General features: G+C 44.8%; 1 protein-coding gene across 4 annotated transcripts in view; it reads left to right on the top strand.

The window, feature by feature from the left end:
• Window positions 1-2,090: 2,090 nt before the first annotated feature.
• The window catches only part of TCF20 (transcription factor 20 (AR1)), a 49,862-nt gene continuing 30,584 nt past the window's right edge, over window positions 2,091-21,368 (top strand). For 2 of the 4 annotated variants that reach the window (XM_008574405.1, XM_008574393.1), the window contains exon 1: window positions 2,091-7,772. In XM_008574405.1, coding sequence (XP_008572627.1) covers window positions 2,121-7,772 — 5,652 coding nt within the window. In that variant the 5' untranslated portion in view covers window positions 2,091-2,120. The remainder of the gene's footprint in view (window positions 7,773-21,368) is intronic. The other 2 variants (XM_008574398.1, XM_008574413.1) reach the window with 1 other exon arrangement.

Raw genomic sequence — 21,368 nt, 5'->3', positions numbered from 1 at the left:
CACTCTAAACAAAAAGGCCTAGTTCTATACCTTTCAGTTGTTCACACAGAATGCCTATCTGTGTGCTCCTTACTGTTTTAATGGTAGGAGGATTACAGCAAGGAACAGGAGGCCTCTGCCCTTTAAGGAGTTCACATTCTAGTGAGGGATGGACAGACAGTAAACCCAGTAGCATATATGCATCTGTAGGGGATGGGGGTGGGGGCAGGGGAAAGCCAGGGGGAGGGTGTGGAGTTAACTGTTTTTAATAGGATGGCCATGGAAGGCCTTACCAATCAAGTGACATTTACCTAGAGAATGGAAGGAGGTGAGGGGCCGGCCCGGTGGCGCACTGGATAAGTGCGCCGCTTGGGAAGCGTGGCGGCGCTCCCGCCCGAGGGTTCGGATCCCACATACGGACCGGTTCCCGCTCACTGGCTGAGCGAGGCGCTGGAGCAACACCGAGGATTGCAATCCCGTTGCCGGTCCCCGGTCCGGTACAGGGGCAACACCGAGGGTTGCAATCCTGTCGCCGGTCCCCGGTCCGGTACAGGGGCAACACTGAGGGTTGCGATCTGTTGCCGGACACGGAAAAAGACAAAAGACAAAAAAAAAAAAAAAATGGAAGGAGGTGAGATGGACAAGCTGTGTGACTGTGGGGGAAGAGCATGGCAGGTGAGCACTGAGAGCAGAGTTCCTGTGTAGAAGTGTGGATGGCCCCAAGGAGATAGTGGGGCTAGAGTATGTGTAGGGTGGGGTAGTTCTGAGAACGGCTTCCCATGGAATGAGATGAGATGGGAGAGCCTGGCGGGCTTGGAGGTGATGAATCTGACTTTCCTGGGGGCAGCTCCATTTTCAGCTCCCCTTGAGAGGAACTAAGAAATGAGCTTCATAAACCATTATAGGAAAGCTTTGCATTAGTATCTTGACCTAGCCCATATGTGTTTCATAGCTTCTTTTTTAAATAATTGATTTTAAAGCCATCCAGAGCAGTTTGGCCTTGTCCTATTCATCTCTGACTCTGAGAAGGAGATAGGCCCAGGCAAAAGGAAAAATAAAATCACCTCTTGCTTAATTGTTCAAGAGGATGATGCATTAGCAAAGGTAATGCAAAGTGGTAACCCAGTCAGAAGACTTTGGGAAGAGTCTGGATCCTAGGCTTGATGAATTGTTATTTTCCTCTCTATATTTTGCTGTTCTCCCAAGTGACCGTTTCAATTCCTTCTTTAACAGTAATGGCCAGTGATAACTCTGTGAATAGTAGATTGCCAGGTAAAAAAACCACGTGGGGGTTGAAGGTTTAAAGGTTCTAGAACTTCTTATAAATCTCCAAAATGAATCTGGAAGAATAGTCACTGCTACTCTCTGGCTGAAGTCTATCTAGCCGTTTGTACCTGGGAATTGAGGGTGGGTGGTTGAGAAGGGGTCTCTGGACACGATTATGTGTCAAGAAGAGGTTGGCCCTGAAGTTGGTGTGGATGACTACAGCATAAGGAATTCATAATAAAGGTTGAGTGTCCTGGGGTCACCAGTCATCACAGGTAGTTGGTAATTACAGTAAACCTCTAGTACTGTGTGCATTTGGACGTAAGGAACTGGCATCTGTTCTCAGACCAGTTCTTTTTCTCGGTGTCAGGGGACAGGAGTGGGGAGCCAGTGGAGTGACTGCCTCCCATTATTTAAGACTGTCAGTGCAGTGATCAGTCTAATACATAAAAACAAAGAAATTAAAGTGTTTTTTCACCCCTCCCCCACCATAACTGGAAGACTCATATAAAAATTGCTGTTTTTTATTGACAGCAATAACACAGTCCCATATTTTAACCCAATTAAATTTGGGGGGCTTGTTTGTCTAATAGTAAAGTTTTTGCTATATTAAATTTGTATACACCCAGAATGTTTTCATCCTACGACAGTCTCCTGCCTCACTCTTTAGGCCATTTCTCTGAATATTTGCATTTTCAGAAATGGATACAAGAGTAGACAGAATTCAAACCAGTCAGCGTCATCTGGGCATCTCAGTGATCTTGTCCTCTCCGTCACCTGGACTTGACTTTACTTGTGCTGCATGTCTAATACTTTTCTTCCTTTTCTCCCGTTTCCAGGAGGGCTGCTGGCCTGCTGCTGCGCTGCTGAGCACTATGCAGTCCTTCCGGGAGCAGAGCAGTTACCACGGAAACCAGCAGAGCTACCCACAGGAAGTGCACGGCTCAGCCCGGATGGAAGAGTTCAGCCCTCGGCAGGCCCAGATGTTCCAGAGTTTTGGGGGTGCAGGTGGCAGTAGTGGCAGCAGTGGCAGTGGCAGTGGAGGTGGACGACGAGGAACAGCAGCTACTGCTGCAGCAATGGCTAGCGAAACCTCTGGCCATCAGAGTTACCAGGGTTTCAGAAAAGAGGCTGGAGATTTTTACTACATGGCAGGCAACAAAGACCCTGTGGCGACAGGAACCCCACAGCCTCCTCAGCGAAGGCCTTCTGGGCCTGTGCAGAGCTATGGACCCCCCCAGGGGAGCAGCTTCAGTAATCAGTATGGGAGTGAGGGTCATGTGGGCCAATTTCAAGCACAGCACTCTGCCCTTAGTGGTGTGTCTCATTATCAGCAGGATTACACAGGGCCTTTCTCTCCAGGGAGTGCTCAGTACCAGCAGCAGGCTTCCAGTCAGCAGCAGCAGCAGCAAGTACAGCAGTTGAGACAACAGCTTTACCAGTCCCATCAGCCTCTACCACAAGCCACTGGCCAGCCAGCATCGGGCTCATCTCATCTACAGCCAATGCAGCGGCCCTCAACTCTGCCCTCATCTGCTGCGGGTTACCAGTTAAGAGTGGGTCAGTTTGGCCAACACTACCAGTCTTCTGCTTCTTCCTCCTCCTCCTCCTCTTTCCCTTCACCACAACGTTTTAGTCAGTCTGGACAGAGCTACGATGGCAGTTACAGTGTGAACGCTGGATCCCAGTATGAAGGACATAATGTAGGTTCTAATGCCCAGGCTTATGGAACACAATCAAATTATAGCTATCAGCCTCAATCTATGAAAAACTTTGAACAGGCAAAGATTCCACAAGGGTCCCAGCAGGGGCAGCAGCAGCAACAGCAGCAGCAGCAGCAACATCCCCCTCAGCATGTGATGCAGTATACCAATGCTGCCACCAAGCTGCCCCTGCAAGGCCAGGTGGGGCAGTACAACCAGCCCGAGGTTCCTGTGAGGTCTCCCATGCAGTTCCACCAGAATTTCAGCCCCATTTCTAACCCTTCTCCAGCTGCCTCTGTGGTTCAGTCTCCAAGCTGTAGCTCTACCCCATCTCCTCTCATGCAGAGTGGGGAGAGTCTCCAGTGTGGACAAAGCAGTGTGCCCATGGGTTCCAGAAACAGAATTTTACAGTTAATGCCTCAACTCAGTCCAACCCCGTCAATGATGCCCAGTCCTAATTCTCATGCTGCAGGTTTCAAAGGGTTTGGACTAGAAGGAGTGCCAGAAAAGCGACTGACAGATCCTGGGTTGAGCAGTTTGAGTGCCCTGAGTACTCAAGTGGCCAACCTTCCTAATACCGTTCAGCACATGTTACTTTCTGATGCCCTGACACCTCAGAAGAAGACCTCCAAGAGGCCCTCCTCATCTTCTAAGAAAGCAGACAGTTGTACAAACTCTGAAGGCTCCTCACAGCCTGAAGAACAGCTGAAGTCCCCTATGGCAGAGTCACTGGATGGAGGCTGCTCTAGCAGTTCAGAGGATCAAGGTGAGAGAGTGAGGCAACTAAGTGGCCAGAGCACCAGCTCTGACACCACCTCCAAGGGTGGCACCTCAGAGAAGGCTAGCTCCTCACCAGCACAAGGTGCTCAGAATGAACCTGCCAGACTCAGTGCCAGTCCTGCAGCAGGAGAGGAGGCCACCTCACCAGGCACTAAGGACACACCATTGGCATCCGAGGGGAACCCAAAAGTCAATGAGAAAACAGTTGGGGTGATTGTCTCCCGGGAAGCCATGACAAGTCGGGTAGAAAAGCCTGGTGGACAAGATAAAGGCTCCCAAGAGGATGATCCTGCAGCCTCTCAAAGGCCACCTAGCAATGGTGGGGCAAAGGAAACCAGTCACACATCCCTTCCACAGCCAGAGCCTCTTGGAGTAGGGAGCAAAGGAAACAAGAACGGAGATAATAACTCCAACCACAGTGGAGAGGGAAACAGCCAGAGTGGCCACTCTGCAGCAGGCTCTGGCTTTACAGGCAGAACTGAACCTAGCAAGTCTCCTGGAAGCCTGCGCTATAGTTACAAGGATAGTTTTGGGTCAGCTGTGCCACGAAATGTCGGTGGCTTTCCTCAGTATCCTACAGGGCAAGAAAAGGGGGATTTCACTGGCCATGGGGAACGAAAAGGTAGAAACGAGAAGTTCCCCAGCCTCCTGCAGGAAGTACTTCAGGGTTATCACCACCACCCTGACCGGAGATATTCAAGGAGTACTCAGGAGCATCAAGGGATGGCTGGTGGCCTAGAAGGAACTACAAGACCCAATGTCTTAGTTAGTCAAACCAATGAATTAGCTAGTAGGGGCCTTCTGAACAAAAGCATTGGGTCCCTATTAGAAAACCCCCATTGGGGCCCCTGGGAAAGGAAATCAAGCAGCACAGCTTCTGAAATGAAACAGATCAATTTGGCGGACTATCCAATTCCCAGAAAGTTTGAAATAGAGCCTCAGTCATCAGCCCATGAGCCTGGGGGTTCCCTCTCTGAAAGAAGGTCAGTGATCTGTGATATTTCTCCACTAAGACAGATTGTCAGAGACCCAGGGGCTCACTCACTGGGACACATGGGTGCTGACACCAGAATTGGGAGGAATGAACGTCTCAATCCAAGTTTAAGTCAGTCAGTCATTCTTCCAGGTGGATTGGTGTCCATGGAAGCAAAGCTGAAATCCCAGAGTGGGCAGATAAAAGAGGAAGACTTTGAACAATCCAAATCCCAGGCTAGTTTCAACAATAAGAAATCTGGAGACCATTGTCATCCTACTAGCATCAAACATGAGTCTTACCGTGGCAATGCCAACCCTGGAGCAGCCACCCACGATTCCCTTGCAGACTACAGCTCACAGGACAGCAGACCCACACCCATGCGGCGTGTCCCTGGCAGAATTGGTGGTCGGGAGGGCATGAGGGGTCGATCTCCTTCTCAGTATCATGACTTTGCAGAAAAATTGAAGATGTCTCCTGGGAGAAGCAGAGGCCCAGGGGGAGACCCACATCACATGAACCCACATATGACCTTTTCAGAGAGGGCTAACAGGAGTTCTTTACATGCCCCATTTTCTCCCAACTCAGAAAGCCTGGCCTCTGCTTATCACACAAACACTCGGGCTCATGCTTATGGGGATCCTAACGCAGGGTTGAATTCTCAGCTCCATTATAAGAGACAGATGTACCAACAGCAACAAGAGGAGTATAAAGACTGGAGCAGCAGTTCTGCTCAGGGAGTAATTGCCGCAGCACAGCACAGGCAGGAGGGGCCGCGGAAGAGCCCAAGGCAGCAGCAGTTTCTTGACAGAGTTCGGAGCCCTCTGAAAAATGACAAAGATGGTATGATGTATGGCCCACCCGTAGGAACTTACCATGACCCCAGCACTCAGGAAGCTGGGCGCTGCCTCATGTCTAGTGATGGTCTGCCTAACAAAGGCATGGAATTGAAGCATGGCTCCCAGAAGTTACAAGAATCTTGTTGGGATCTTTCCCGGCAAACTTCTCCAGCCAAAAGCAGTGGTCCTCCAGGAATGTCCAATCAAAAAAGGTATGGACCACCCCATGAGGGTGATGGACATGGACTAGTTGAGTCCACACAGTCATCCAAACCTAGTAATGTTATGCTAAGGCTTCCAGGTCAAGAAGACCATTCTTCTCAAAACCCCTTAATCATGAGGAGGCGTGTGCGTTCTTTTATCTCCCCCATTCCCAGTAAGAGACAGTCACAAGATGTAAAGAACAGTAATACTGAAGATAAAGGGCGCCTCCTTCACCCATCAAAAGAAGGCGCTGATAAAGCATTCAATTCCTATGCCCATCTTTCTCATAGTCAGGATATCAAGTCTATCCCCAAGAGAGATTCTGCCAAGGACCTTCAAAGTCCAGATAATAGAAACTGCCCTGCTGTTACCCTCACAAGCCCGGGTAAGACCAAGATACTGCCCCCACGGAAAGGACGGGGGTTGAAATTGGAGGCTATAGTTCAGAAGATCACATCCCCAAATATTAGGAGGAGTGCATCCTCGAATAGTGCAGAGGCAGGGGGAGACACAGTGACGCTGGATGACATACTGTCTTTGAAGAGTGGGCCTCCTGAAGGTGGGAGTGTCGCTGTTCAGGATGCCGAGATGGAGAAGAGAAAAGGTGAGGTGGTATCTGACCTAGTCATTCCGACAAACCAGGAGTTGAACATTGAAAAGTCTCTTCCAAGGTCTTCAGAAGAGTGGCGTGGCAGTGGGGACGACAAAGTGAAGACAGAGACACTTCCAGAAGTGGTTACTACTGGAAAGGAACCCCCTGGTGCCATGACACCTGCAACCTCACAGAAGCCTGGCAGTAACCAAGGGAGACCAGATGGTTCCCTGGGTGGGACAGCACCTTTAATCTTTCCTGACTCAAAGAATGTACCTCCAGTGGGCATATTGGCCCCTGAGGCAAACCCCAAGGCTGAAGAGAAAGAGAACGAAACAGTTACAATTTCACCCAAACAAGAGGGTTTCCCTCCTAAGGGATATTTCCCATCGGGAAAGAAGAAGGGAAGACCCATTGGTAGCGTGAATAAGCAAAAGAAACAACAGCAGCCACCACCTCCGCCCCCTCCACCCCCTCCGATACCAGAAGGTTCTGCAGATGGAGAGCCAAAGCCGAAAAAGCAGAGGCAAAGGAGGGAGAGAAGGAAGACTGGGGCCCAGCCAAGGAAGCGAAAAACCAAACAGGCAGTTCCCATCGTAGAACCTCAAGAACCTGAGATCAAACTGAAGTATGCCACCCAGCCACTGGATAAAACTGATGCCAAGAACAAGTCTTTTTTCCCTTATATCCATGTAGTAAATAAGTGTGAGCTTGGAGCCGTTTGTACAATCATCAATGCTGAAGAAGAAGAGCAGACCAAATTGGTGAGGGGTCGGAAGGGTCAGAGAGCACTGACCCCTCCACCCAGCAGCACTGAAAGCAAGGTGCTCCCAGCTTCATCCTTCATGCTGCAGGGACCTGTTGTGACAGAGTCTTCTGTTATGGGGCACCTGGTTTGTTGTCTGTGTGGCAAGTGGGCCAGTTACCGGAACATGGGTGACCTCTTTGGACCCTTTTATCCCCAAGATTATGCAGCCACTCTCCCGAAGAATCCGCCTCCTAAGAGGGCCACAGAAATGCAGAGCAAAGTTAAGGTACGGCACAAAAGCGCTTCTAACGGCTCCAAGACGGACACTGAGGAGGAAGAAGAGCAGCAGCAGCAGAAGGAGCAGAGGAGCCTGGCTGCACACCCCAGGTTCAAGCGGCGCCACCGCTCCGAGGACTGTGGTGGAGGCCCTCGGTCCCTGTCCAGGGGGCTCCCTTGTAAAAAAGCAGCCACTGAGGGCAGCAGTGAAAAGACTATTTTGGACTCAAAGCCCTCCGTGCCCACCACTTCAGAAGCTGGCCCTGAGCTGGAGTTACAAATCCCTGAACTACCTCTTGACAGCAATGAATTTTGGGTCCATGAGGGTTGTATTCTCTGGGCCAATGGAATCTACCTGGTCTGTGGCAGGCTCTACGGCCTGCAGGAAGCGCTGGAAATAGCCAGAGAGATGGTGAGTATGAGGAATCCCGTACCGGCTCGGGATTTTTGTTACTTCATTTTGGTTATGTTTCTTCTACCTTATTTCTTATTCTTACATATCATATAATTATTCCTCCAAATTAAAGCCTTCAGGCCCAAATGATGGACAGAAAATGAAGTAGGTAATATGGCAGATTTGTTTAACTTTTATCTTCATCAGTTACACATGTCCATAGGTTACAAAGTGATGCCGCTTCTGTAAAGCTTTTTGAGAAACTGTTCCCTCCCACTCTCTCTGTCCTCGAACCTGATTCCTGCTTCCAAGAGCTATTCACTTTCAACAGTTTCAGTTTTCAAAAGTTGCTTTCACGGCCAGTTTCTTTTGTTTCTAAATAATGGATTTTTACTGCTATTTATTTTATTTATTTTTTAAAGTCATTTTTTATTTTCTGACATCTATAATACCGTGAAATACACTGTGATTATATTTCCTTCTAAAATGTTTCGTTTCTCTGGGATGCTGTTTTCATATCTATTTGTGTTTTCATTTGCTTTTTACTTTCCTGGGCAACGTCTTTGTAATCCACCCTTCCAGTTAGGTGTTTATTATTCTTCAGATCTGTTTCATAACTGTAACCCTGGGGCACTTCATCAGCCTCACCACTTCTCTCTGTTGAATGCGTTTCCTGAATCCCATGTCTTCCCCTTCTTAAAATGGGCCTTCATTTAAGGGAGTGCATTATCCTTCATAGTTTCCTGAGAAAGGGTGCATGGGGGTGAGTATATTGAGATCTTGTATATTTGAACATGTCTTCATTCTGCTCTCATGCTTAATTGATAATTGGCTGGATGTGGAATTCTAGATTTGAAATAATTCTCTGCATTATCTGGAAGTCATTGCTCCCGACTTGTCCTTTAGCTTCCAGTGTGCATTTGAGAGGACTGGAACTGTTCTGATTTTCAGTCCTTTATGTGTGTTCTGTTTGTTTGTTTGTTTGTTTGTTTGTTTGTTTTCCTTCTGGAAGGTTTGAGGATCTTCTCATTTTCCCTAGGGTTCTGAGATTTCAAAATGATAGACCTTGAGTAGGTCCCTTTTCATTTTTTTCTGCTGGCTGCTCTGTGAGAACTTTCCAGCTGTACACTCACATCTTGCAGGAATTTCGTCATGTGTTAGTTCTTGATAATTTCCTTCCCTGTGTTTTCTCTGCATTTCTCTTTCTGTAATGACTGTTAATAAGGTATTGTACCTCCTGGATTGATCCTCTGGATTTTTCTCTTTTCTCCTCTGTTCTGTGTTCTCTTTCCTTGTCTCTTTGTTCCAAATTCTCCATGCTTTCTTCAACTTTATCATCTAACCTTTAGCTTTTCTTTTTCTTTCTTTTTTTTTTAAAGATGACCAGTAAGGAGATCCGAACTCATGGCCTTGGTGTTATCAGCACCACACTCGCCCACGTGAGCCACGGGCCGGCCCTTAGCTTTTATTTTTCTGATATTTGGAAGTACATTTTCTTCTCTGAATGTACTCATTTTTAGAAAATTGGAGCCTGGTTTACAGTTGCTCTTACTTTTGAGCACATTATAGGGTGTTTTTTTGTAATTATCTGAAGTCCTTTTGACTGTTTCCTATTTCCTCTTTCTTGTTAGGGGTTCTTCAAATGCCTGGTTATCTTTGGCCATTTATTTATATTTTTAGGAGAGAAAGGGATGCTAAAAAATGATTTGAAGCTCGGTGTTACAGTGTGGGCAAGGCTTGTTGGCCTGTGGTCTGAGTTCGGTTTTCCCAGAGAAAAATCTTGAGATTTCCTGTCTGGGGGTATGAGCTTGGCTGCTAGCATCCCAAAAGCTGACTGGAGAAGGGGATGGTAGGCTTGTGTGGATGGGGATGTGGTCTTATCATTCAGTGTGCAGACTTTAATATCCCCCCACCTGTTTGCAGCACACCCCGTGCCTCTCTGGTGGGGACAGTTACCTGGTTAAATTGGATTGAGTTAGGAATCTAACTCCTCTTATAAACTTTGAGCTCCATTTTCCAGCCTCATCTTGCACACCCCCATCCCCTTCTAAGGCACCCGGTCTTCCTGGGACTCTGCCACGTGACTGGCTTGCTAGGGACTCCTGCACTGCTGCCATCACTCTCTGCTTCCTCTCAGTCTGCTGAGTCACTTACTCTCTGTTTATCCTGTCTCCAGCATCCAGAATTTGGACATCTCTTGTATGTTATTTGTCTCCTCTCTCATTCTCCATGTCCTCAGGAGTTGTTGCAAGTTTCTCTCCTTTTTATGTGGGAAAAGAACATGTATAAATGTATGTTCAGTCTGCCGTATTTAATCAGATGATTATCTTTAAAACTTAACCATACTTGACAAATATATAAATGACTTTTAAGCACAGTTTATAAGGATCTTATCAGTCAGGATCATAGTATTCTTGGACACCTCATATTAGCCTCTCTCTCCCCCATACATCTTCCCTTAAAATACTTTATTTTATCATTATATTATCCCTAGAATTTGTAACAGTATCTGGCAAAAAGGAAGTACTCATAGACAATAGTCAAAAATATATGTAATGTGATACACACACACACACACAAAAGGGCACTTTAGAAAGTTCGTGGAAAAATAGAATTGAAAGATAATACAAATTTTTTCACAAGCTTTTTGAAGTACCCTCTTATTTGAAATTACAACATTCTAATTCAGTTACACAAGGAACTTGTCCTTTACTCTTAACACCCCCCCCACACACACAGACACAGTCTTTTTCTCCCTTCTTCCCTCTTTCCATTGTCAACATCACTGTGAAACCTCAAATTTGAAATACAAGTAGAAGATTTACTTCCCCTTAGAAGTTTAGATACAATGACATTTTAAAATGCAAAGGTCCTAAAGGGATGTGACATTTTAGACCCTAAAGTACAAACTTCTTTAAATAGTCAAATTTGAGCACTCATAATAATCCATGAATCATCATCTTGCCCAAGTTGATGGCCTGCTTGCCAACTTTCCTCTGGAAGTTATAGTTGTTTATTTGTTGCTTTTTGGTGTGTGCGTGACCATCTGCCAGTGTTTTCTTTATTTCGGCATTTAATTTTATTAACATCTCTCAGTGCAATGTCTGAACTTTCGAGCATTCTATAGCCATACAGTCCTGAGTCATTTAAGGATGGGCACTTTCTTAGAAATGCCTCATTAGGTGATTTCGTCAGTGTGCGAACATCAGAGAGTATATTTAGACAAATCTAGATGGTATAGCGCACTACACACTAGGCTATATGGTACAGCCTATTGCTCCTAAGTGAGCAATGCTACAACGTTACGATGACCATTACTGTCCCTAGGCGATGGAAATTTTTCAGCTCCATTATAATTCGATGGGAGCAATGTCGTATATGCAGTCTGTTGTTGTCTGAAATGTCATTATGCGGCACGTGACTGTAATTGTTAACCAGTAATCAGGCTAAATCCTGTCAAGCAAATCCCTAGATCCTGTGTCTCAATCCAAGTTTAGTTTATAGGAAGTAAAAAAGCACCCTAAAATAGTGCAGCCACCCTAAATCACAGTTCTATCTCTGAAAGGTTGGTGAACAGTGGGCCTTATAAAATGTCTAATCAGGAGTCCATGTTTTCAGAAAGTGACTATTTACTACTTGTCAGGTTTGATCCCAAAATAAAATCTGGACTGTTATAACTGGAACAGATACACCGAATATGATAAAAGAGTCTCTTTCTTAAACCCACCCCCCACAGCTTTCCAATGACTGACTGGTTAAAATAACATGAGGCGAGCACTTTAGGTAACGAATACTGAATGTATTTTTTGTTTTTTAAAATACAAGTTGCAGTCTTAACTGTCTCAATAGTGCTTCTAATTAATAATATTCTCTAAGGGATAAGAAGTTGGGATGTTTCATTTAAAGGCAAAAGGTATAAAAACAGGTAGTTTTGACCCTACACTGCTCTATATAGAGGCTCTAAACTTAGATTTTTGGCCTTTGCCACTGCTCCACAAGGGGCTGTAGATTTCACCATCTCCTTTAATAACAAGTTCAGAACAATAACAGTTGACCAGTCTTAAGTAAATCTCATACTGCAGCTTTCAGCTTACTTCTTTTTATCGTACTCACTGTGCCAGTGCCCTTAAATTTATTTTTTTCTTCTCTTCATCCATAGATATTGGGAAATGCTCTTAAATTGTTTTAACTTTCTCTTCCCTCTGTTCTATTTTATTTATTTTACATCCCTCTTTAAGAATAGAATACTAGCATTATATTTTGAATTTAATTTTTCAGAATACTTGCACATCTCTTATTCTCACAAGATCCTGCTGAGATAGGACGGGAGAAGAAGATATTCCATTACCCTCAGAATAAAAGGCAACGTTAGTGACACATGCACAGTTAGTATAGCCCAGTGATGTGTTGGTTTTAAAAGTGGTTTATGGGCCAACCCCGTGGCTCACTCGGGAGAGTGCGGCGCTGGGAGCGCAGCAGTGGCACCGAGGCCGTGGGTTCGGATCCTATATAGGGATGGCCGTGCGCTCACTGGCTGAGCATGGTGCGGGCGACACCACACCAAGGGTTACGATCCCCTTATCGGTCACACAAAAAAAAAAAACTACATTTAGGGCCGGCCTGTGGCTCACTCGGGAGAGTGCAGTGCTGATAACACCAAGGCCGCGGGTTCGGATCCCATATAGGGATGGCTGGATTGTTCACTGGGTGAGCGTGGTGCTGACAACACCAAGTCAAGGGTTAAGATCCCCCTGGGGCCAGCCCGGTGGCGCACTGGATAAGTGCGCCGCTTGGGAAGCGCGGCGCTCCCGCCCGAGGGTTCGGATCCCACATACAGACCGGTGGGCGCGACACCAAGGGTTGTGATCCCGTTACCGGTCAGTAAAAAAAGGGGGGGGAAAAAAAGTTGTGCTGGACTGGCTGGTTAGCTCACTTGGGAGAGCATGGTGCTGGTAAGGTAATATCAAGGTCGGGGGTTTGGATTCCCCATACCAGCCAGCCTCCAAAAATGAAATTAAGTTTCATTTTAGCTCTTTAAGCTGTTGTTCCACTATGACTATAAGATCCTTTTCTGTTTTATTTATTGGAGCTTTTATTCTCCTTTTCTTAATGTACTCAAGAATAAATTAAAATTACACTAACTTGGCTTCTTTTATTTAATTTGATAGATGGCGTTTCAAATTGTCAAGGTCACTTTGAGTCTAGTTTTATCTACTTGGGTTTTACTAGTTGCATTCAATTTTGGCCTTGCTTAATGAGCGTGCTCTCAATCCTATCATGTAAGATAAGGCCACATATATTTCATTAGAAATCCATTTTGGCCTATATATTTGTCAGGTGTTTTGACAAGCGTGATATTATAACAAAATAATATGAAGTCCTTAAGAGACAGAAGCTCCTCTCCCAGTAAGTGTCACACTACTATAAAAAGTGCTGAAAATCAGAACATTCCTGTATTTAAAAATGGCTTTCACTCCCCTTCCTTTTCTGAATGTGAGACTTGTAGTTCATTCATTTCTGCTTAGTTTCTTTGCTTCTGTCCAACTTTGACCTCTGTTTATTTGCCTTGGTGTAATTGTGTGGGCAAAGCTACAATGACCTCTGCCATGAATGTTGTTACAGAGATAATGCCTATATACAGGCATACAAATAACTTGATATACACAAGTCATGTTTGAGACACTGAGGTATGTGAAGGCCTGCAGAGTTGTGGCAGAAGAGGAGGATCTGGTGGCCATGAATCCCTTGAGGCTGCACATCCCAGCTTTGCCCTGCAGTTGGGAGAGCAGCCTTCACTTCCCTTCCCTCATTCACCACCCGTGTGGACAGTAACCTCCCAAATATGTTCTTGCTAGCCCCCTTGGGGAATTTTTAATCTCTTTTTTTTTCTTTTTTCACCCCACACTGTATATTAAAGAACTGGCTTTAGGTTGACATTTTAAAAAATTTTTTGAATCAATATATTAAAGATTATATTTAAGATTTATTTTTAATATTAGTTTAAATAATGAATAATCGTTTATTTCCTCCCATCTACCAGGCAAACGTCCTCCTTAATTTACTTTTAAATTGTGACAAAAGGGCCAGCCCGTGGCTCACTTGGGAGAGTGTGGTGCTGATAACACCAAGGCCACAGGCTCACGATCCCTACATAGAGATGGCCGGTTCACTCACTTAGGAAAGCATGGTACGGACACTGTGGTACTGACAACACAAAGTCAAGGGTTAAGATCCCCTTACCGGTCATCTTTTTCAGAAAAAAAAAATAATAAAGTTGGTAGCTCTCAAAGCCTGGCAAGACTGCTGCCACCAGCCCTGGTCCTGGTCCTGCCAAAGCCTCCCTTCCACTCCTGTTCTCTGCTCTTAACTCCAGTGCCCCCAACACATACCCCCACCCCCAGAGATTGTTCCTCCTCTGCACTCCTCTCCCCAGCCCTCTCTCACATCCCTTCAATCCCCGTGTGTCCCGTTCATTCGTCCAATCACTTGCTCTTTGTTATCTCATCTCATACTTTGGTCACAGCCTGTCTGTGCCACATTCTCTGAGGGCAGGCACCAAGGCCTGTTCATCTTTCTGTTCCCGTGACTTTCAGCGTATAGTAGAAAGTTGTGTTCTCATTACCTATTTTTCTTAACACTGTGTGGTATCTCTTTTTATATCACTACATGATGACATTAATACTGAACTTCCAGAGAAAGAGTTATTTTTTCAAGATTTTGTTTTTCAAAAATCTGAGGAATCTCTCAAGTGAAATTTTCAGTTTTGAATTTTTTAAAAAATTTTATTTATTGAATCAAAATTGATTATACATATTTTTGGGGTTGAACATTGAGATATGTTGATTAAATCAATATTACTAGCATATGTATTGTTACAAATTGTACTTATTCTTTATGCCCCTTGTCCAATCTCTCCCCATCCCTCTCTCCCTCCCCGCTCCCACCTCTGATAACCCTAGATTGCTTCTCTCTCTCTGAAAGAGTAATGGTTACTCTCTCGATTTGCTGCCTAGATGATCTGTCCAATGCTGAGAGGTGTGTTCAGGTCCCCCAATATTATCATAGAGCAGATGCTTCTTCTGTCACTCTGAAATGGGTTTTGTGGAAAGAGACATCCTCTTCTTTTCTTTGTCTCTGCTGGTGACTCTTCTTGTGTGAATGCACTCCAGTGGTTGGTGGACCATCTGCGTGGTGGCTGTAGCGTCTAGCCGCTTTTGCAGCAGTCATGGTTGTTGTGGTGGCTGTGGTGGGTCACCCAAATAGAGATACTGTTTTTGACATGCTCCTTGGCACTGGTGGTATGGCTGGTTGTGGGGTGTGTTTGGTCCCCTTCTCCATGTCCTGGGTCCCTGGACGGGCCCCAAGGTACTGGCGCAGTGTGCCTGGTTGTGGGAGGAGGGTCCAGTGCCCTTCTCCATGCCTCAGGTCCCCGGGCAGGCCCTGAGGCACTGGTGCAGTGTGCCTGGTTGTGGGAGAGAGGTGCAGTCCCCTTCTCCATGCCCTGGGTCCCCGAGTGGGCTCTGAGGTGCTAGCATGTTGTGCCTGGTTGTGAGAGGGTAGCCCAGTCCCCAACTCCATACCCCAGGTCCCTGGGTGGGCCCTAACGCACTGGCTCAGTGTGCCTGGCTGTGGGAGGGTGGTCTGGTCCCCTTCTCCATGCCCTGGGTCCGTGGTCAGGGCTCAAGGTGCTGGTGCGGTGTGCCTGGTTGTGGGAGAGAGGTACAGTCCCCTTCTCCATGCCTCAGGTCCCTGGGTGGGCCCTGAAGCGCTGGCTCTGTGTGCTGGGTTGTAGGAGAGAGGTCCATTCTCCTTCTCCTTGCCTCGGGTCCCTGGGCAGGCCCCAAGGTGCTGGCGTGGTGTGCTTGGTTGTGGGAGGGTGGTCCGGTCCCCTTCTCCATGCCCTGGGACTATGGGCGGGCCCCAAGGCGCTGGCTTGGTTTGCCTGGTTGTGGGAGAGAGGTCCAGTCCCCTTGTCCATGCCTTGGGTCCCTGGGCCGGCCCTGAAGGACTAGAGCGATGTGCCTGGTTGTGGGTGTGAGGACCATTCCTCTTCTCCTTGCCCCAGGTCCCTGGGTTGGCTCCAAGTTGCTGGCATGTTGTGCCTGGTTGTGGGAGAGAGGTTCAGTCCCCTTCTCCTTGCCCCGGGTCCCCGGGTGGGCTCCGATATATTACCTTACAGAATAAATCATGACAAATTAAAGGACTCTAATTTTCCTACAATCTATTTCTCGAGTTTTTTTTTAAGAGGAGGGAGGATGATGGGGGGTAGCATTACACCTGATTTTAAAGTAAAATTTATGAGGAATAGACTATTCTTTGAAAATGCTAAAGGACCATAAACAAGAATGTTGATAAACAAGTGACTGTAAACAAGTCAGTGTATATTAGGCCAAATAATTCATCTCTGAGATGTACAAGCAGTTACTGCTAATCTGTTAAAGAGCTAACATGATCAGATAGCATGTAAAAGTAGGCTTTCATTTTAATTCAACAAATATCTGAGTCCCTACTAGAAAACCAATAGAAACCTGAAGTTAGAGTGCTGTGAGGCCACTTCCCGGGTGAGTCAGCCTAAGCCTCAGGTCCCCTCGCTGGTAGGTAGTTAGAGAAGCACTGTGTCAAGGCTCCTAAACTTTGTGCAGGAAGGTTTGTGTCATTCATGCAGAAAGCAGCACCTTGCCCCACACAGGTCCTACATGAGGGCTTTGAATTTTTTTAGGAGATATAACAACCTCCTTTATCCAGTACTATTAGAAAAATGGAGGTTCCTCCTCATTTCAATCCAGTGCCAATTTTGCTGGACTCTGAAGCCCTGTGACTGCAGACCAATTTCTTCCCATCTTCCCATTTATTGTAAAGAAGTATGATAAGGGAAAATCAAGTCATTTTAATGGTTGCCCTCAAAGGTTCTCACCTTCCTGGTTCTTGCCATTCTGTTCAACAGCTGTGTAGTGGGTGAGAGCCCCAGAGTCACACTGTTTCGTATAAATTCCGGAGCTTGCCATTTCCTAGAATCACTTGCTCAAGTCACTTACCCTCTCTGTGCTTCACTTTCTTCATCTACAAAATATGAAAACTGATTGTACCTACTGTAAAGAGGGTTATTGAAACATTAAATGAGTTGCTCTTTGGAAAATATTTAGAGAAATGTTTGGCACATTTCAACATTTGAGATGGTTTTAAAGTAAATACATACTGTGTGCTGGTGTCTGCCCTGGAACAGTGGGTGTCCTCATATGTTGTCTTAGTAAAGATGGTTCCTGTCATTAAGCTCACTCAATAAGCTGTAGCTTGTGTTATTGTTCCATCCTAGCACAGTTAGTGGGTCTTCCCAGTAGTTTCCAGAACTTATTCTCTTTAATGGGAAAGTTGTCCTGCTTATGAAATAAACATCTTCTCATTTTTACTCTTGTTAGAAACTCAAGATTGCGGGGGAGGAGTAGGGTGTGGGGTATGTCATCTGAAGTATTAATTTATGTCTTATGAAATAGCATCAGCCAACATAGACACTCTCAGGAATTATATTCCTCAAAGGAGAGGAGGCAAAGGAAGGGCATGTTAAGTAAAAGCATTAATATTCTTGTGAGTTGGTAAATTTTTATAGTGATTACCTAAGGCGAAAGAGTCTACCAGGTAGTAAAATTATTTTTTAGGTAAATTTTTGACACGTCAGCACCATGTGGGAGACACAAAATAATTAAGAATTCTGAGTTTGTGTTGTATACCTTGGAATGACTCAGAGCAAATACTTAACCTACCACACTCCACCACCTTTCCAAAACAGAGTTAATATATGGAGAATATATGAACTCCAAAGGTCTCTACTGTAATTGAAGGATTTAACATTAAATTTTTGGGCAATGTGAAACCACTAGTGGTTTCTAAGCTTGTAAATCACATGATCTAAGCATGTATAACACATGAGGTTTAAACACATAAAGGGAACTCAGAAAAGAGGAAGAGATGGAAAGTAAGCAGATCAGTTAAGAGGCTGTGGGATTAATATGTGCAAGAGCTGATAACAGCTGAATGCATGGTGAAAAAGGGAATCAGAAGGAGTGGAACATTTTGGGATTCAAAGTTGATAGAATTTAAACACTGATTAGTTGTGGCAGATAAAGTGAGGAAGTCAAGGATAAAGCTAAATATTTTCCCAAGATATTGACAACATGGCGGAAAACCAAGATTGTGTTTAATTACACTGAGAAAGAGCAGATAGGAAACATTACTTTGTGAACCCTAAAAAACCTCTCTGTTTTGTAAACAGTAGCACCCCATTTTCTCAGAGCTCCAGAATGGAGTTTAAGGCCTTTGTGCGTTGAATTAAGGCTGGACAAAGTGCATGCACTTCGCTCTCTAGTCAAATGGGCTCTGAAGTGGAGACTTTCTGTGGATGGACACTTATTCTGAGGTCCTAGGCAGTTTCACTCACAGCAGGCGGCAGGAAACATGAGAAAAGGCAGAAGACCAGACAAGGACAGAATGGCACGGTGTCTAGATGAGGTATGTGGCATGGCCGATGGTAGTCTAGTTCACAGTCATACTCCTGGGTTATGAAAAAGAAGAAATATCTTTTCTAAAGGAATTACATATTATTTACGTAAAGATAAATAACCGTATTTATATTGTAAAGCTAATGGGACTGTTAGTAAAAGACAGTCACGATCCTGATAACCCAACACATTTGCCTCTTCTAGATTTTCTCCACGTGCTTTATCATCTTACTAGACATAATAATAGTGTAATAATTACTGCTATCATGTATTGAGTACTTTATAAGCACTGTACATTAATTATGTTTAAACCTCAAAACAACCCTCTGAGTTGGGTCTTATTACATTCTTGATGAAGAGACTGAGGTCCAGAGAGGAACTTGTCTAAGATTCAAAACCAGCGAGTCTTCATCATTACACTGTGGATACAATTCTGTATGTTGCTTTTTTCATTTAATTTTGTAATTTTAATTTTCATGTTACTCTGTAATTTTTTTTGTTTTAATTTAATGTGGTTGTAATGTAGTTTATCCAAGTATTCCTGCACTTTTGGCCATTGAAGTTGTTTCCAGTTAATTTACTACTTTTTGTGCAACATTAAACATTTTTATTTGTGAAGCTTTATTTGGAGAAAAACTTCCGGCTGTGCAACTGCTAGGTCAAAAAATGTAAACGTTGTTAATGTTTTTGATAGGCATTCTCTTGTGTTTTAACCAAGAAAGGGTCATACTGAGGTATGATCATCTTCAAGGATGTGTCTTTATATAAACTACTGTTGTATCAATGTTGCCTCCTGGCAGGGCAAGGCTTTTTAGCAGTGCCGCAGAAATGCTTTCTTGTTATTAAAGTAAAGCACAGCATCTTCTAGTAATGGAGTCTCGCTGGCTGCTGACCCAGCATTCTGTTCTTCCAGACCCACGTAGTCCTATTCCTCCTTTAGAAAAAAAAAGAATTCTATTTAAGGTGAATATGCCAATATGATCTTGTTGCTTGGTTTTAGAAGATTCCATGTTCAGGACCTTCCAGATTAGCTGTAGAGAACCCCAGGAAATGGTTCAGCCACACACCCATCATGGACTTTCAAGGGGCTCTGAGACTGCCAGCAAACACCAGTTGTTGACTTTAGCTTCTTAATTTGACTTGGGAATTCTGAAATCCCTTAATCATCATTATATTTTCAGACAGTTTCAATAATTTGGCTAATCCAATCCTCTGTTGCTGCTTTATCATCTCACTCATGAAAGAAAACCCACGTGATGGAACCACCCTTCACCATAACCACTGTGCTCTAACCACACTGCCCAGAGGTCAGGGCCAGAAGGACAGCCCAGAGGCTCTGGGATTTACCAGCAACCTTCTTTGACGACGCTAGAGGAGATTGTTGGCAAGGAGTAATGATTAGAGAACCTTGTAGAACTCTTTTTATTCTTCATCCAAATGTTCATAAGAATTGGCTTCTTGGAAAACTGTAATGGCACTTAGTCCTTCAGCCCAGTTTTTTAACCTGTAAAATGGGGATAATAACTGGACTGCCTTCTCAAGTTATTGGATAAATACGATCTATCCTAATAGTCAATAGACATTTAAAAATCGGAGGTGGAGAAGTATTGAAATTATTCCAGATTTCTAATCTTGGTCTTATTACTTCCAAGTCTCCGTTTCCTCATCTGTTGTGAGGATTGGCCTCTTGCTGAGTATCTTCCTTCTCTGGGAACACTTTACTAGAACGGACGTGAAGAAGAAACTGTCCATACTGCTGAAGATGAATTGAACCTATAGTTTTTAAACCTTGGGGATAAGAGGCCCTAGGGCACCCGCATGCAGCCTCTCCTAGGGTGGTGCCCTCAGTCCACATTCTTAACACACACCTCAGGTGATGCTGGTGCAGGTGACATAGAGTTATATTTTGAGAAACACTAAAATCAACTCTGAAAACTCATGGTTCATAAGCTAGTCACAGATCTCGGTGCCAAAGTTTCCATTCTAGATTTGGGCCAACTTTTTCCTTCCAGTACAAGGTTTCCAGGGAGAAAAGGCCTGGGTCAAGCGTGACCTATGGGAGCAACCTGAAAAGTGCTATAAAGGTTAGGGTTAGGGTTACTTCATTAAGTGGTGTGGGGACCAGTGATCCTAGGGTAGCTGCCTTGGCAGTTGCTTAAATACCAAGACATCCCAGTTTTTAAAAGTTTTTTTCTGCTGGAACTCTGCCCCTGTATAAAGTGCTTCTGCTGTCTGCCCCTTTTCAGTTTTCAGGTTGCCGCTGCCCTTGAAACACTTGCCACTTCCAGGAATAGGATGGCCTTGCCCGGTAAATGCTCAGTTCAGTTTGAGACGGAAAGATGAGAGGGTTGGTGAGGTAGAAGCAGATATGGGCAAGAAAGGGGGGTTTAAATATATATGCAAGTAGGAAGAAAAATAAGTAGGCAGTAAAAATAAGGAAAAAGACCTCCAGAGCCAAGTGTTTGGAACGGCTTTGGAGGTTTCGGTTTCACTCTGATCTTTACAGATTTGAAATTGTGTTAAAGGAGTCCTATTGTGGCAACAGGTTTGTCATTTCTGCTACTGAAATCATAAACATTTCAGTATGGATGCCTCGTAGCTTCCAGTAATTGGAAACACAGACCCAACTCCTGGGTGGGATGAGCCATGGAGAGAGCAGGCTTACACCGAGTACCCTGGAGGGCACTTTCTTTAAAAAGATGCCTTTTTATATTCAGAAAGCACAAAATGTAATCATTTCTCTTTATAGGCCAATCTACTGTTTAAACAAAGGGTAAAATGAAAATAAGCTAGTACGTGCATGGTCTCGTGCAACTAAGATTTCAGTGTTTTAAACCCTGTCTAGAGGCATTTCTCTCTCTGTGCTTATTAGAGAAAAAGCTGCTCTGTTTCTTCATCATAAGGCTGCTGTAGGGCTCCTACTACTGCTAGGTGCAGCCTTTTCTCAGGTTCCCAGCTTCTTTTCAGAGGGAAATGCTAATTAACTGGCTTAAACCTGGTCCCTTTACTCTTAACACTCTGAGCCCCTCCTTTCTAACTTCTTAAAGGGCTCAAGCCCCCTTTCTTCTTAACATGGAAAGACTTCCTTAGACAAAATGTATGTTTTCAACAAAGTTGCACA

The sequence above is a fragment of the Galeopterus variegatus genome, unplaced genomic scaffold (assembly GCF_000696425.1).
Source record: "Galeopterus variegatus unplaced genomic scaffold, G_variegatus-3.0.2 Scaffold55, whole genome shotgun sequence".
Classification (NCBI taxonomy): Eukaryota; Metazoa; Chordata; class Mammalia; order Dermoptera; family Cynocephalidae; genus Galeopterus; species Galeopterus variegatus.
Note: the sequence above shows the minus strand (reverse complement) of the source record. Positions and strands in the feature narration are given on the sequence as shown.